Genomic DNA, 14,761 nt, shown 5'->3' on the forward strand with positions numbered 1-14,761 from the left:
AGTACGTGTCATACATGCCAAATGGTAGGTAAGCCACAGGCAGTAATAAAACCAGCACCTTTGTTGCCAACTTCCTCATTTGAAGAAATTTTCACGCAGGTTATAATTGATTGTGTAGATCCCCTCCTGAGAACTAAAAGTGGGAATCAGTATTTGTTAACCTTAATGAATGTGTCTACCAGATTTCCAGAGGCAATTCCATTATGGAGTATCAAGACCAAAAAAGTAGTAGAGGGGTTAGTAGTTTTCTTCACACACTATGGATTACCCAGAGAGATTCAGTCAGACCAAGGGTCAAATTTTACTGCTAGGCTGTTTAAGGTTGTTATGGATAGCTTAAGTATATAGCACTTTAAATCCAGTGAATCCTAGGGAGCTTTAGAAAGGTGACATCAGACATTGAAGACCATGTTGAGAGCATACTGTCAGGATTATCCGAATGATTCGGATAAAGATATCCCATTTATGTTGTCTGCCATTAGAGATCCCAAATGAATCTACTCAGTTCACTCCCTTTGAGTTAATATTCAGTCATGAGTGAGAGGCCCTTTGAAATTAGTTGAAGAAAAATTGACAGGACCAATATTGTCACACTAGATTATGTATCGGAGGTGAGGGAGAGGATAAATTGAATAGGTGAGTTAGTTAAAAAGCATCTGAAGCAGGTGGCAGATAAAAACTGAGACCTGGACGTTTTTGTGAGGGAATGACGTGGTTAGTCCAGTTACCAGTGATAGCAGATCCCTTCAATGCCAGGTTTAATGGTCCCTATCAAATTGAGAAAGAGTTAAGTCAGATGAACTAGCTAGTAAAAATGCCAGATAGAAAAACAAGGTATTGAGTATGTCATGTGAACATGTTGAAACCGTATCATACTAGAGAGAAAGAACTGGAGAAACAGGTGTTAGTTATTATCCTGCAGGGTGTGGAATCAAATTCACATGATATGGATTTTGATGTGCCTCAAAGCAGATTAAAAAATGAAGAAATATTTGAGGAGTAGGATAGGATAGTAAGCTATTTGTCTCAGGAACATAGAATGGAGTTGAAAGATTTGTTACTGCAGTATAAGGACCTATGTAAAAATCAGATGGGGAGGACTAATGCTATTGTACATGAAGCAGATGTAGGGAATACTGTTCTGATAAAACAACCCCCCCATTCGCTTAATCCTTTCAAAACCAGGCAGGTCCAGATGGCGTTGGAGGCCATGCTCAATGAGGACATCATCGAACCAAGCCAGAGCGAGTGGCGTTCACTGATTACCTTAGTTCCCAAACAGGACGGAAATCGACGGCTCCAAGTGGATTATTGGATGGTCAATGCCATTTCAAAATCGGACTCATATCCAATTCCTAGATTGGACGACTGTATTGAGAAAGTTGGTTAAGCCAGTTACATCACCAAGTTGGACTTAAATGTGTGGTTACTGGCAGTACCTTTATCAGAGTCAAAATAATTTTTTGCGTTTGTAACTCCAAATGGGCTATATCAGTTTAAAGTAATGCCATTTGGAATGAAGAACACACCTGCCACATTCCAAAGACTCATGAACTGAGTTGTGGCTGGGTTAACAAACGGTGCAGTCTATTTGGATGATGTAGTGATCTTTAGTAAGTCCTTTGAATGACTACGAGAAGTAGAACTGGTGATAGACTTAAATAAGACGGAATTCACAAAAGCAGAGATAACGTTCTTGGGACGTAACATCGGTCATGGAAGGTTGATCCCATGGAATGCAAAAATAAAGGCCATCAAGGAATTTCCATGACCAACCTTGTGAAAGAGGTGCGTCGATTCTTAGGACTCAGTGGGTTTGTTCCAAACTTCAGTGTAGTGGCACTGTTAACTGATTTGCTGAAGTAGAACACAAGGTTTCAGTGGATGGAACAATGCCAGCAGCATTCAACCATTTGAAATCAATATTAACCACCAAACCAGTTTTAGCTAAATCATACCTTTCAAAACCTTTTAAAGTCACCATCGATGCTAGTTGTATTGGAGTTGGAGCTGTACTCCCAGCAGAAGGTAAGGATGAGTTTGAACTGCCAGTTGGTTACTTTTCAAAGAAGATTAACACCCACCAGAGGAAATTCTCCACAATCGAAAAGGAACTACTGAGTTTGGTACTGGCCTTATGAGATTTTAATGTGTATGTCATGAGCAACATGTCAGAGACGGTTATGTACACGGATCACAATCCGCTTACACTTTTAGAACACATTAAAGACAAGAACATGAAACTATTTCATTGGAGTCTTTTGTTACAGACTTTTAGTGTAAAAATCATACATGTTGCGGGTCGTAAGAATGCAATCGCGGATGAGTTATCACGGATTTAACTGATAGCGTTTAGATGAGATTGTATTTATTTAATGTTTTACATATATATGTAGGTATATGGGAAGTAGTTAAGGTGAACTTATATTAAAATTATCTGTATGTTAGGGTAATGTGTTAACAAAAAATAAAAAATGAAGCTATTTTTCATTATGATGGCTCATTTTTTCTTAAGGAGAGAGGGGTAATAAAGATGTGGGTGTACTTTAAGAGAGTTAAAAGCTAGCAAAAACTACCTGACACCACCAAGTGTTCTGAAAACAGATACAATGTAACATGTGCTCCAGCTACTGGGGTAACTCGTTTCCTGGAAACAATAAACAGATTCAATTTAGGCCGATTAGTTAAAATTATACCCCGAAAAATACCAAACTCTAATCCAGTTTGAATCGAGTATATTGACAATGTTAAAAGCCAATGATACAATCCGATGCTTTGGGAGTATAAGACTGGGGGAAAATTGTACAGCTGAGAGGAGACCTGCCAAGCCACCAGCATGTAAAGATTCTGTGAAAACATAGCTCTCTTAAAAAGGTACCTGTGAAGCAGAATCCCCAAGAAGAAGAAAAAATGGGTGGAATACAGAGAAAACTAAAAGCTGCCTGGTTTTGAGAGAAGTAGTTTTGTTTCGGAAATCATAATTGGGAGTTTTATCGGACTAGTATTATAGAAGGGTAAAGTAAAAGATAGGGTAGGAGAAGGATTTGTGAATAGTTGTTAGTTAATTATTCTCTGTTATGCCTTAAGAAATAAAGTTATTAATTTTTACTTTAAATAGTCCTTGGCCTCTCGGATTTCCAAAGATTACTGCACAGGGCAAATCTTTTCTGTGTTGCTGATTTACAGTAAGCAGGAGAGTTTACCCTGTGTTATAACAAGCATGTCAGCATTTTCCTCACAGCTCACCCTTTCACCTGACTTTGTTTGCTCTGCGCTGCACAGGCAGTTGACAGAAACGTGCACAGAGACAAACATTAACTGCTGCTGCAGACAATCAAACAGAAGAAGAACCAACTCTGGAACATCTAAAACTTGTTGGTTTTTTCATTACAAAATGCCCACAACCAAGTGCTTTAGACCAGCATATTTCATTGTCCAGGACCACATTGTTGGGGATCCACTGAAGCCTGGGGCAACCGCCATAAATAATCAATATAGAAAGGCCAGTCTAAGGTTTGCCTGCTACAGTAAACACAGACACTGGAAACTAAGCAGAGGCCCTGAGGTTTATGTTGACATGGAACTTATCTTGTAAATATCACATATATTACTATTTCATTCAGTGCAACATGCAATATAGAAAAAAAAGTCTTGTTGTACTCTCTTGTAACTTCCAATTTGAAATGCTTTGGAATGTACAAGTCTCATGATAAGTATATTTTCAGAAAGAAATACACATTGTTAGATATTTTATTACAGCTCTCACCTATTGTGAATAGGAACATTGACAGTCCGTTTTTTTTTGGCCAGCTCCAGAAAAGAATCTAAAAAGGTTTTGACAGCAAACAATACTTATTTTTTTTTTAAAACTGCCAAACATCTGGTTTTCCACCATAAACAGTGCATTAAGCAGGTGAAAGAGCCCACAAAATGTACAAAGGAGATGGACAAACTGTAGCAGGCTCAAATCATGGGCTCCAGCAAATCCCCGGGGCACACCAACAATTCGTGACCCTATTTTGCAATGCACTCTGGAACATGCAGTACCTTCACAAAAATCCATCGCAGTGCCCCACACACTGTAGGTCCTCACTGCATTTTTGCGTTTCTGCTATCATTATACAGTAATAGAGGTGACTGTCCTTTTCAGACTCCAAGCATTTGGTCCTATGATACAGTTAACTTGTGTCTCTGGGCATCACTGATTCCATTTAGTCTCATTTGGCCTGCTTTACTGCAGACTGTTGGCCAGGTAAGATTGGTGCTTGATAATAGTAACATGGCAAATATGTGCTCAAGTTATGTCCGTTGGAAGAACAGCACTACCCTGTAGAATGCCTGTAGGCAGAAAAGAGACAATGGCTCTGTTGACCGAATAGGATTTTATATGACATAAGGCTGTTATGGAGATACAGTAGCCAGATGCTTCCCAAAATCCTCAGCTGGCACCTGGGATGAGTACTGGATCAGGTTCAAAGGTCCAACTACCACACATTAGCACCAAGAGTAATTATACTGGTAAAGCTGCTTGGTAAAGATGTAATTATAATGGGTAAATAAACAATAATTCAGAGGAACAAAAGTTGATCCATACAGTCATTGTATTTGCTAAATTTTACATGTAGCTTTGATAAAATGAATGGGAGCTCTGCTGACTGATACAACAGAAGTGACTAGCTTACAATAAACAGATAGTAGTATCTATTAGGTGGGGAGATGATGTGGATATCACTGTAGATGGGGAAGTCAAGATAACGCATTTCACAAGACTAGTTTCTCTCCTCTATATTGGGAATAGATGTTGACACCTTGGTAATATCACTGGGAAAAAAATCCAGAGGTACAAGTGAATGCTGAAAGTGCTTCCCATCCATCATGGCAAGGTAACTAGTAGAATTTAGTTTTAATTAACAAATCTGCAATTGAAAGCTAGTCTCAGCAATTATAACCATGAAGTTTGCATTAATTGTCATAAAAATTCCATTTGGTTCATGACAGCTCTTTGGGCAAGAAAATCTGCTATCCTTTTTGGATCTGGCCTACGTGTGACTTTAGACCTAAATGTGCTGGACTCTTAAGTGCTTTTTCCACTCAGTTTAAAGGGGCACTTGGGGAAGGGCAACAAATGCCAGCCTTAAACCCAATAACAAGGAAGTACATGGCATTTTCTGACTGCTGTGCTCAGTACCTTCTCCCTTCAACTTTGACACAGAGAGAATGTTATCAGATTCTTTGCTAACTCAACAACACAAAACACACAAAACTAATCCAAGCACGTGAAGGAACACCTCAATGTCAAAACTGCATACTCCATTAAATACTGTGACCAACAGGATAATAAAAGCCCAGGGAAAGATTACATGTGGCATCAGTTGGAGTCAAGACTGCAGTCTCAATCTCCCCTGTGCTAGAGTTACAGTCTCCCTGAGGGAAATGCATTAGCTAATTTGTCCCCAGCAAGTTCTTATAAACAGCATGTGCAAACACTCTGCATTAATCTGTTTTGTGATACTGATCGAGGAATAAATCTTAGTCAGGACACCTCACAGCATCAGGAACCCAGGTTTGATTCTACCTTCCGGTGACTGTCCGTATTGAGTTTGCATATTCTCCCCTTGTCTGTGTGGGTTTCGTCTGGGTGCTCTAGTTTCTCCCATAGCCCAAAAACGTGCAAGTTAGGTGGATTGGCCATGCTAAATCACTCAGTATCCAGGGTTGTGCAGGTTAGGTGGATTTGCCATGGGAAGTGCAGGTTTACAGGGATGGGGTGTCTGGGTGGGATGCTCTTCAATGTCGGTATGGACTCAATGGGCTGAATGGCCCGCTTCCACGCTATAGGGATACTATAACTCCCCTGTGCTTCTTCAAAATAGTGCAATGCACTCTTTATGCCCACCTAAACTGGCAGATGGTGCCTTGTTTTAAAACGTATTCCAAAATTCAAAGTTTGTGAGAAGATTTGCAGCTCGAGTACTCGTTGTTGTGGTTCTGTTCGCCGAGCTGGGAGTTTTTGTTGCAAACGTTTCGTCCCCTTTCTAGGTGACATCTTCAGTGCTTGGGAGCCTCCTATGAAGTGTTTCTGTGCTGATTCCTCCGGCATTTATAGTGGTTTGAATCTGCCGCTTCCGGTTGTCAGTTGCTGTCCGCTGCAGTGGCCGGTATATAGGGTCCAGGTCGATGTGTCTGTTGATCGAATTCGTGGATGAGTGCCATGCTTCTAGGAATTCCCTGGCTGTTCTCTGTTTGGCCTGTCCTATAATAGTGGTGTTGTCCCAATCGAATTCATGTTGTTTGTCATCTGAGTGTATGGCTACACTCAGATGACAAACAACATGAATTCGATTGGGACAACACCACTATTATAGGACAGGCAAACAGAGAACAGCCAGGGAATTCCTAGAAGCATGGCACTCATCCACGAATTCGATCAACAGACACATCGACCTGGACCCTATATACCGGCCACTGCAGCGGACAGCAACTGACAACTGGAAGCGGCAGATTCAAACCACTATAAATGCCGGAGGAATCAGCACAGAAGCGCTTCACAGGAGGCTCCCAAGCACTGAAGATGTCACCTAGAAAGGGGACGAAACGTTTGCAACAAAAACTCCCAGCTCGGCGAACAGTATTCCGAAATACATGACCTCTGATCAATGCAAAACTCTCTTTGCTTTGCAGTAGAATGTGAATCGTGATATTTTTGTGCTGGAGTCCTGCAGCATTATTCGAAACTTGTGATTCAGATCAAGAGTGCTACCAATCAAACCACAGTTGACAGTCTTATCAAACAACAAATATGCTTTATGCATAATGTGCACAATGCATGGTTGCCAACACCTCCAATGACTATTTGGTGTGTTTTCATTACACTCTATTTCAGAACAACTGTGAACTTTAAAACCACTGGCAGGTTAGCACAGAAGGTGGAGCTGTGTTGATGAATTTATAAAACCATCTCATTAATGATTTTTGTTGTGAAACTTAAGCTTAGCAAACACTATTGTAGAACTCTTCCTGAAAAGAAAGATTGTATCTCAATTTAAATCTGAGATTATAGATGTACTATAGTTAAGGGTAATAAAGAATATAGAGCAAAGGCAAACAGCAAGATTTAGGATACAAATCTCAATGAATGGAGGAACAAGTTTGAGGACTGAATGACCCACTCCAATTCCTAACTAACTGAAGGTAGTAACTTGTGTTAATAAAGAGAGGCACAGTTGTTGCCATATGTTGCCACCCTTCCTACAAAAATAATTCAGACGGGTATTTATAAAGAAAAAGTAGTCATGCACTCTTTGCAATTGGATGGAAGTCCTAAAGAAGAAAATCATAGAATCACACTGTACAGCCTACCAAGTCTGTGCTGACAAAAACTAATCTAAATCTACACTAAAATGGCCTATTTCTACCTAACTGAAAGCAGTTGCTTATATGCAAGGTGGATCATAAAGCAAATGTAAGCAATGAAATAAAGGCATAAAGAAAAATTCAAATCTGATGAGAAATAATTGCTGTGAATTCTTTAATTGACATGACACTCCTTTTAAATAAGGTCCCAGTAATACTGAAAGGATTGTTCTAAAAGGACATAATGGGTACTAAGCAAAATGGGAGATTGTAACAAGGGGGACATCTCTTATCTATCCGAAGACATGGAAAATATGGGCAGAAATCTAACATTAAAAGCATGCACCCTCTATTTGACTAATAAGTAAATGGCAAACATCATGAATTCTGTGCATGTTCAAACTTGGCAAAAACTGAATATTTTTTCACTTGCCATATTTGAAATTGAATAAAGAGAGAGGATGAAATAGCTTTTGCTATATATAATGTTCAGTTCTGATGAACAGTCACCAGACTCAAAATGTTAATTCTCTTTTCTTCCCACAAATGTAGACAGACCTGTTGAGGTTCTCCAGCAATTTGTGTTTTTGTTTCAGATCTCCAGCATCCACATTTCTTTGTCGTATTGTATAATGTCCATCTTAACCTAGCTGTTGTGACACAAAAATCAAGTCCAATGGAGATGCTTAATCCTCTCCACCTCCAAAAACAAACTGATTGAATTTCTAGTGTTCACTTCCAGGTACTTGGTCCACTTGTACCAGTAATGAGGCTTACCAGCAAGAATCTTCACACATTAGGATCCTGGCCTAACTTCAGTGCCAAATCTGATGTTTAAAATGCTGTAGTATCAATGGGAATGGCCATGGTTAAGATTTTAATGCAGTGGTCTTCTATATAATTATTTTCACTTCTGATGTTTGGAGAAGCTTAATTGATTCTTACAACATGACAATTTAGAAGATAGTTCTTGGAATTTTGAGATGATGAGAATTATCATTGAACTTCTTTCATTATGCATAGATCAAACTAATGTGAAACATGAATGCAGTGAACAAGTTTTAGGTGTCCAATAACTCAAGCCTGCATGAAGGGACACATTTTCTTAATTTTTTTCCCCTATTTACTTAAATTCCATACTTAATAAGTTCCAGAAGTTTTAAATATCTGTGCACTTAACTTGATGCCACTTTGGTGCTGTGTTTTCCTGTACCAAAGTGGCACACATAGGCAATAGTCATTAAACTTTGGTTTAAATCTTTCAGAATGAATATGGCATTGAAATATTCCTCCGTCGTTAAATCTGAATAACTAATCAACCCTTTTGCTCACTTTTAGTTATACCACCCTCATGGTTCCTTTTTTCTCCTACTCTGATGACGACAGGTTATTAATGTTGCTGTTTTTGGAAGCCAGACTACTCTGACAATAGGGAAGAGTTTGATTTCAGACAGCCAGTACTTTTCTTGACTTGCTGTTGAGAGAGACCAGAGGTCAAAAATACACAGATGGATTTGAAGACTAAAGAAAAAATTTAAAATCACATCATGGCAAAGCCACCATCGACCACCTTATGCTTCCACAGGAACGTGATCCAGTTGGCTCTTCCATGGCTAGAGTCTGTAAGTAATAGGGCAGTCTAAGAACATTAACTCATATGCCATAATCTTAATATAAGCAAGTTGAATGGAATTTTTTTATTCTACAGGTAAAGAGGGAACACAAATTAGTGATTGTCACCTTTTTGTGGGGGGGGGGGAAAAGGTTGGGGGGGAATGTCGTGGCAGTGCTGATATATGCAAGGCCAGGGTAAGATATGAAGAACTAGAGAAGCAAATGTTTTGATTCGCATTGGTGATGTTGTTAGAAAAGAAATTGCTAGCTATTCACTGCCTAATAGTTAATTTTATGCAATACAGAATAAGAACTGCTTGTGGGAACGATAATGGAGAACAAAAGAACACCAGCATGGAGGTCTGTTTTACACTCAAATGACATATTGCTTGTGTGTTTTAGTGATGTAAATGTTAAACAATTTATCTCCAGTTTTGGATGAGCGCCTGAAATTTTCAGATAGCTTTGATCACACTGAGATTTTCAACTGCACACTTCAACACTGTCTCTTTATCATAATTCATCATGTATTTTAATTGCCAGACATATACATACATTTTCTTGCTCTCTTTTGTCTAAGTTCACAATTGTACAACATTTGTATCTTATACAGTAAACCCCTGCAACATTTTATACAGGAATCAATTGAAGAACCTTTGCAACAGTCACATAGTTACCAGTGACTCACTAACATACACACTCAGCAGAAACACATCTTAAAATGCCCAGAGGTCATCCTCACAGCAATACCTATGATACTTGTACCTAGTACATTTTATAAACTGTTGTTTAATGCAGTAAGGTAGTGTTTATGATAAGAGTACCACAGTACACTTATTTTGATGAAACTGACCACAGGTTGATACTTTGAATTTAGAAAGAATGTTCCGTACAGGAGGCAAATTGCAAGTATAAAAATGGCTAGATTTACTTCCTTTCCAACTTTAGTACTTACCTTACTAAAGGAAGTAAAGTCAACTATATTGGGAAGGAGAAGACAGGTAATTACATAAGATTCAATATAATTTCAGTTGGCTAATTGGCTGAGAATTCCAATGAATACTAAGTTCTGAAATAAATTTGGAACATAGAGGACAACAATAGATACTTCTATGCTGGTCTACAACTTTTGTTACATCTATGTAATATCCACTGCTTCAGGACCTTGTTTACTTAATCTTACACTGCAGGAGATAGTAAGACATTCACTAGACCTGTAAGAAAGAGCAAGTTAGAAATGTTGGCCACTCAAAACACAAGGTAATCTTGCTGTAAAGAAAGTAAGTTGTTTTACTTTATCCTGCATGTGAATTTTACTGTTTTTTTGTATATGCTACATATTGACTAACAGAACAAATTGCTCTTTTTGTGTTACTGTCTCAGTTCAAAGCACTAGAATGTAAAGGCTTGACAATGACGTAGTCCTTAGGAATATCACTAATTTAAATTGTTTACCAAATGATCATCATGTAGCACAAGACTGCTTGCAAGAATGGAAGGGAAGAAAATTTAATTTAAAATTTTAGAGAAATGCTGTTTTTAAAGAAAAGATATAGCAACAAGTGCTCAGCATAGTTTGTATGAAATTTTCCTTCAAATTAGTATAAACACTCCCATGCAAAAAATAAAAAGCTTGCAAAATGCATCCTTCTGAAAGAAGGACAGGTCTTCTTTTGTCTGTTACAATAAAATCACTTGGTATTTTTAATTACCATGCTCTTAGACAATTCAGTGAAGCACGCATAGAATCCTTACAGTATGGAAGCAAGGCCTTTGGCCCAACAAGTCCACACCAACCCTCCAACGAGTAACTCACCCAGAACTATTCCCCCTACCCTATATTTACCCCTGACTAATGCATCTAATCTACACATTCCTGAACACTATGGACAATTTAGCACAGCCAGTTCACCTAATCTGCACATCTTTGGACTGTGGGAGGAAACCGGAGCACCTGGAGGAAATCCACACAGAAACGGGGAGAATGTGCAAACGCCACACAGACAGTCGAACCCAGGTCCCTGGTGGTGTGAGGCAGCACTGCTAACCACGGAGCCACTGTGTCGCCCCCAAAGCAATGACAAATGTATACCTTGCAAATGTAAACCCATGACTTGCAAAGTCCAACGATGCACCTGGTGACCAAGTTGATAGATGAAGGAAGGGTTGTTGATGTCCTATACATGGACTCTAGTAAGGTATTTGCTAAGGTTCCCCATGGTAGACTAATGGAGAAAGTGAAGTCATATGGTGTGTAGGGTGTTCTAGCTAGGTGGATAAAGAACTGGTTGAGCAGCAGGAGACAGAGTAGTAGTTGAAAGGAGTTTCTCGAAAGGTGACCAGTGGTGTTCCATAGGGGTCAGTGTGGGGGCCACTGTTGTTTGTAATATACATAAATGATTTGGAAAAGGACACTGTTGGTATGATCAGCAAGTTTGCAGATGACACAAAGATTTGTGGAGTAGCAGAAAGCATAGGGGACTGTCAAAGAATACAGGAGGATATTGATAGACAGGAGAGTTGGGCGGAAAAGTGGCAGATGGATTTCAATCCAGACAAATGTAAGGTGATGCATTTCAGCAAGACTAATTCTAGAGCAAATTATACAATGAATGGAAGAACCTTGGGAAAAGTTGATGGGCAAAGAGATCTGGGAGTGCAGGTCATTGTACTCTGAAGGTGGCTGCACAGGTGGATAGAGTGGTCAAGAAGGCATATAGTACCTGTGCCTTCATTGAACGGGGTATTGAGTATAAGAGTTGGCAAGTCATGTTAACATTGTACAAGATATTGGTTCGGCCACATTTAGAACACTGCGTACAGTTCTGGTTGCCACATTACCAAAAGGATGTGACCCTTTGGAGAGGGTGCAGAGAAGGTTTACAAGGCTGTTGCCTGGTATGGAAGGTGCTAGCTATGAAGAGAGGTTGAGTAGGTTAGGTTTATTTTCATGAGAAAAAATGAGATTGAGAGGGGACTTGATTGAGGTTTATAAAATCATGAAGGGTGTAGGCAAGGCAGATAGAGACGAGCTTTTTCCCAGGGTGAAGGATTCAATAATGAGAGGTCACGCTTTCAAGGTGAGAGATGGAAAGTTTAAGGGGGATACACGCAGCTAATACTTCACACAGAGGGTGGTGGGCATTTGGAATGCGTTACCTGCAGAGGTGGTAGAGGCAGGCACAGTAGATTCATTTAAGATGCACCTGGATAAATGCATGAGTAGGTGGGAGTAGAGGGATACAGATGCTTAGGAATTGACCGACAGGTTCAGACAGTACATTTGGATGGGCTCAGGCTTGGAGAGCCGAAGGGCCTGTTCCTGGGCTGTACATTTTCTTTGTTCTTTGGTCAGTATAGAGAGTGAACCCACTACCTTGGCGTTATTAGCACCACAATTTAACCATCTCAGGTAACCGACCAACACAGCTTCTCTGATTTTGCTCTTTAAGCAATTCCTTTTTGTTTCAGCAAGTATAAAGATAGCTGATAACATAGCTGAACTAGGTACTTATGGAAATACAAATGCCAAATGGCTTTGCAATTCAATATTCTACTTGATTGCAACAAAGTGAACAGGATATTTTAAGTTACCAAAATTTTTTCTTGTTTCATCAAATGTGTATTCAGCAACAGATTCACCTCAAAATGATTAAAAATATAATTCAGTGCTTATTTATTCTGAGAATGAACCAAAAGATGATTGAATCAGGCACAAGATTGGTAGGCGAATTCACTCAGCAGTTTCATCTTAAACATCTTGTTCTGGATCTCTAAAGCATTGTGTGATTGTGTACTAATATACAGGTTCACACTCTTAATTCTTCATCATCAGTTCCAAATCCCCAATGATCCAATAAAACACATTAGAATTGTGGATTTCCTTACATAAATAATTTCTTTTTTCCTTTCCTTAGTATTGCCCCTTTACTATTTTCTCTTCCTGAACATGGTGACTCATGACACAATAGTTTTGCAGAAGCTAACAGCTGAGCAGCTGCATACATGACTATTCTTCACGTCAGTCAGTACAGCACATATCAACAGGAAACAATCCTCTTAACTCAGTCCCCAACTGTACTTTTACCAAAGGTCAGTGTATAATGAGCATGAATTGGCATTGCTCAGGAGTGGGGTGTGGGTGGGGTTAGGCATCGAGCCTCATGAGAATGCCTTGCAACATCTTAGACTGAGATTCGTTTACTCAACATAGGTAGTATTTGGAACCTTCTTGTCTGTTACCACTACTCAGATACATTTGCTCTTGTAATCATCACTGTGCCAGAAAAGATATATTTTTTATATCTTAAGTCATTCTGATTCTTCTCATGCTCTCCTTCTGCCAAATAGTGGCATAACAATACTGGTAGTGAGCTGAGTTGCAAATTCCTCCCATCAGACATCCTTACAGGAACGTAGTAGATGACACAGCAAGAACTCAGAAGAGGAGTGGAAAATAAGATGGATTAAATGTTGAAGAAACTTTCTAAAAACATTTTGACTAATGGACACATCCTTATTTCAGTATTAATCTGAACAAACTGAATGATTTCTCTAAATAAAATAGCAAGTCACAGTTCACACCATTTTATCAAGGTTTTGGCTTTCTGATTTACTTATTTACAGAAGTGCGAAAGCAAGACATATTGAAGTCTCAATGTGCATTTTTAAATAAAAGTCTCTAGACAAAGCAGAACACTTGAAAATTACATTTGGATACTCTAAGCACTATTTTGTAGAATGATTTGAATTCACTGAAACTCCTTGCATCATTATAACATTTACACAAAGTGTAAGCGCTCATCACTGCAACAGTATCTCAACTTTTGGTAAATATTCATCTTGCTCAAATGTCTTTTCCTAACAGAAGATCTGCCATTGCTTCATTGCAAATATCAATACATTGACCCTGTATGATGCATATGTATAAAGAAAATTCAACAAACCTAAGTTTGTTTTGCAAATGGTTCACAGATATATTGAAAAAATTGTGATGTAATTGGCATCTTTAAAAGCAGGAAGAGATGGCTAGAGAAAAGTGTACATAAAGTTTTTTTAAAAATGCAGTTTCCCAGATTATTTTACCCCCACTAATAGTTTTTCTTCACGAGTCAATCTGGATTGCAACTTGAATGGAAAGGGGCTTAAAAATCACAGGAAAGAATGAACATTTTCCATTCTTTTCAAAGTGTGGTCATGAGTTTATCTTGGTCAACACTATGTTTCCTGCCTCCCATGTTCTTCATATTTTGCTCTTGAACATATCTTGCGTTTCTGCCATTTCCTTCCTGCGATGGTGTCCGGTTGTAATATTTGTGCCTGTCATCATGGGGCGGTGGCCTGTACCGTGTGCACAGTGAGCAGTTAGTGAGATGAGACTTTACATAACACATGGATATCAAGTCATGGTTACTGAACAAAAGTAAACGGCATGCATGGTAGGGTTGAAGGGAGAAGAGGGATAAAGGGGGAATCAGTGAAAAATGTAGAAGACAGAATTACATATATTGGGAAATGATGGTTAAACATATCTTCTACTGTTTCAACAAAACTAGCGATACGGTCATCATTGCTAATAAATCAGTCCAAATGAAAGTAGCAAGGCGTAAGATTGCAATGTCATGCACAGAAGAATTTGTAGAATGGAGTTATTGTAATGCTCTACAAACTAACTTTCCAGCACATGCAGGGGCATGCAGAATTCCTTCCCAAAGGCTTGACATGCTGATAAATTCCACACATACTGCTTTCTTTGAACACAATACATTTTTATTCTTTAAAACCTGATAAATTA

At 38.9% G+C, this 14,761-nt stretch overlaps 1 protein-coding gene across 1 annotated transcript in view; it reads right to left on the reverse strand.

Moving 5' to 3' along the window:
* LOC132816198 (band 4.1-like protein 4B) overlaps positions 1 to 14,761 on the reverse strand; it is a 373,493-nt gene that overhangs the window by 131,633 nt on the left and 227,099 nt on the right. The window contains exon 16 of the mRNA XM_060825694.1: positions 14,158 to 14,307. Within this exon, the coding sequence (XP_060681677.1) occupies positions 14,158 to 14,307 (150 nt within the window). The remainder of the gene's footprint in view (positions 1 to 14,157; positions 14,308 to 14,761) is intronic.

Source organism: Hemiscyllium ocellatum, chromosome 5 (assembly GCF_020745735.1).
Source record: "Hemiscyllium ocellatum isolate sHemOce1 chromosome 5, sHemOce1.pat.X.cur, whole genome shotgun sequence".
Lineage (NCBI taxonomy): Eukaryota > Metazoa > Chordata > Chondrichthyes > Orectolobiformes > Hemiscylliidae > Hemiscyllium > Hemiscyllium ocellatum.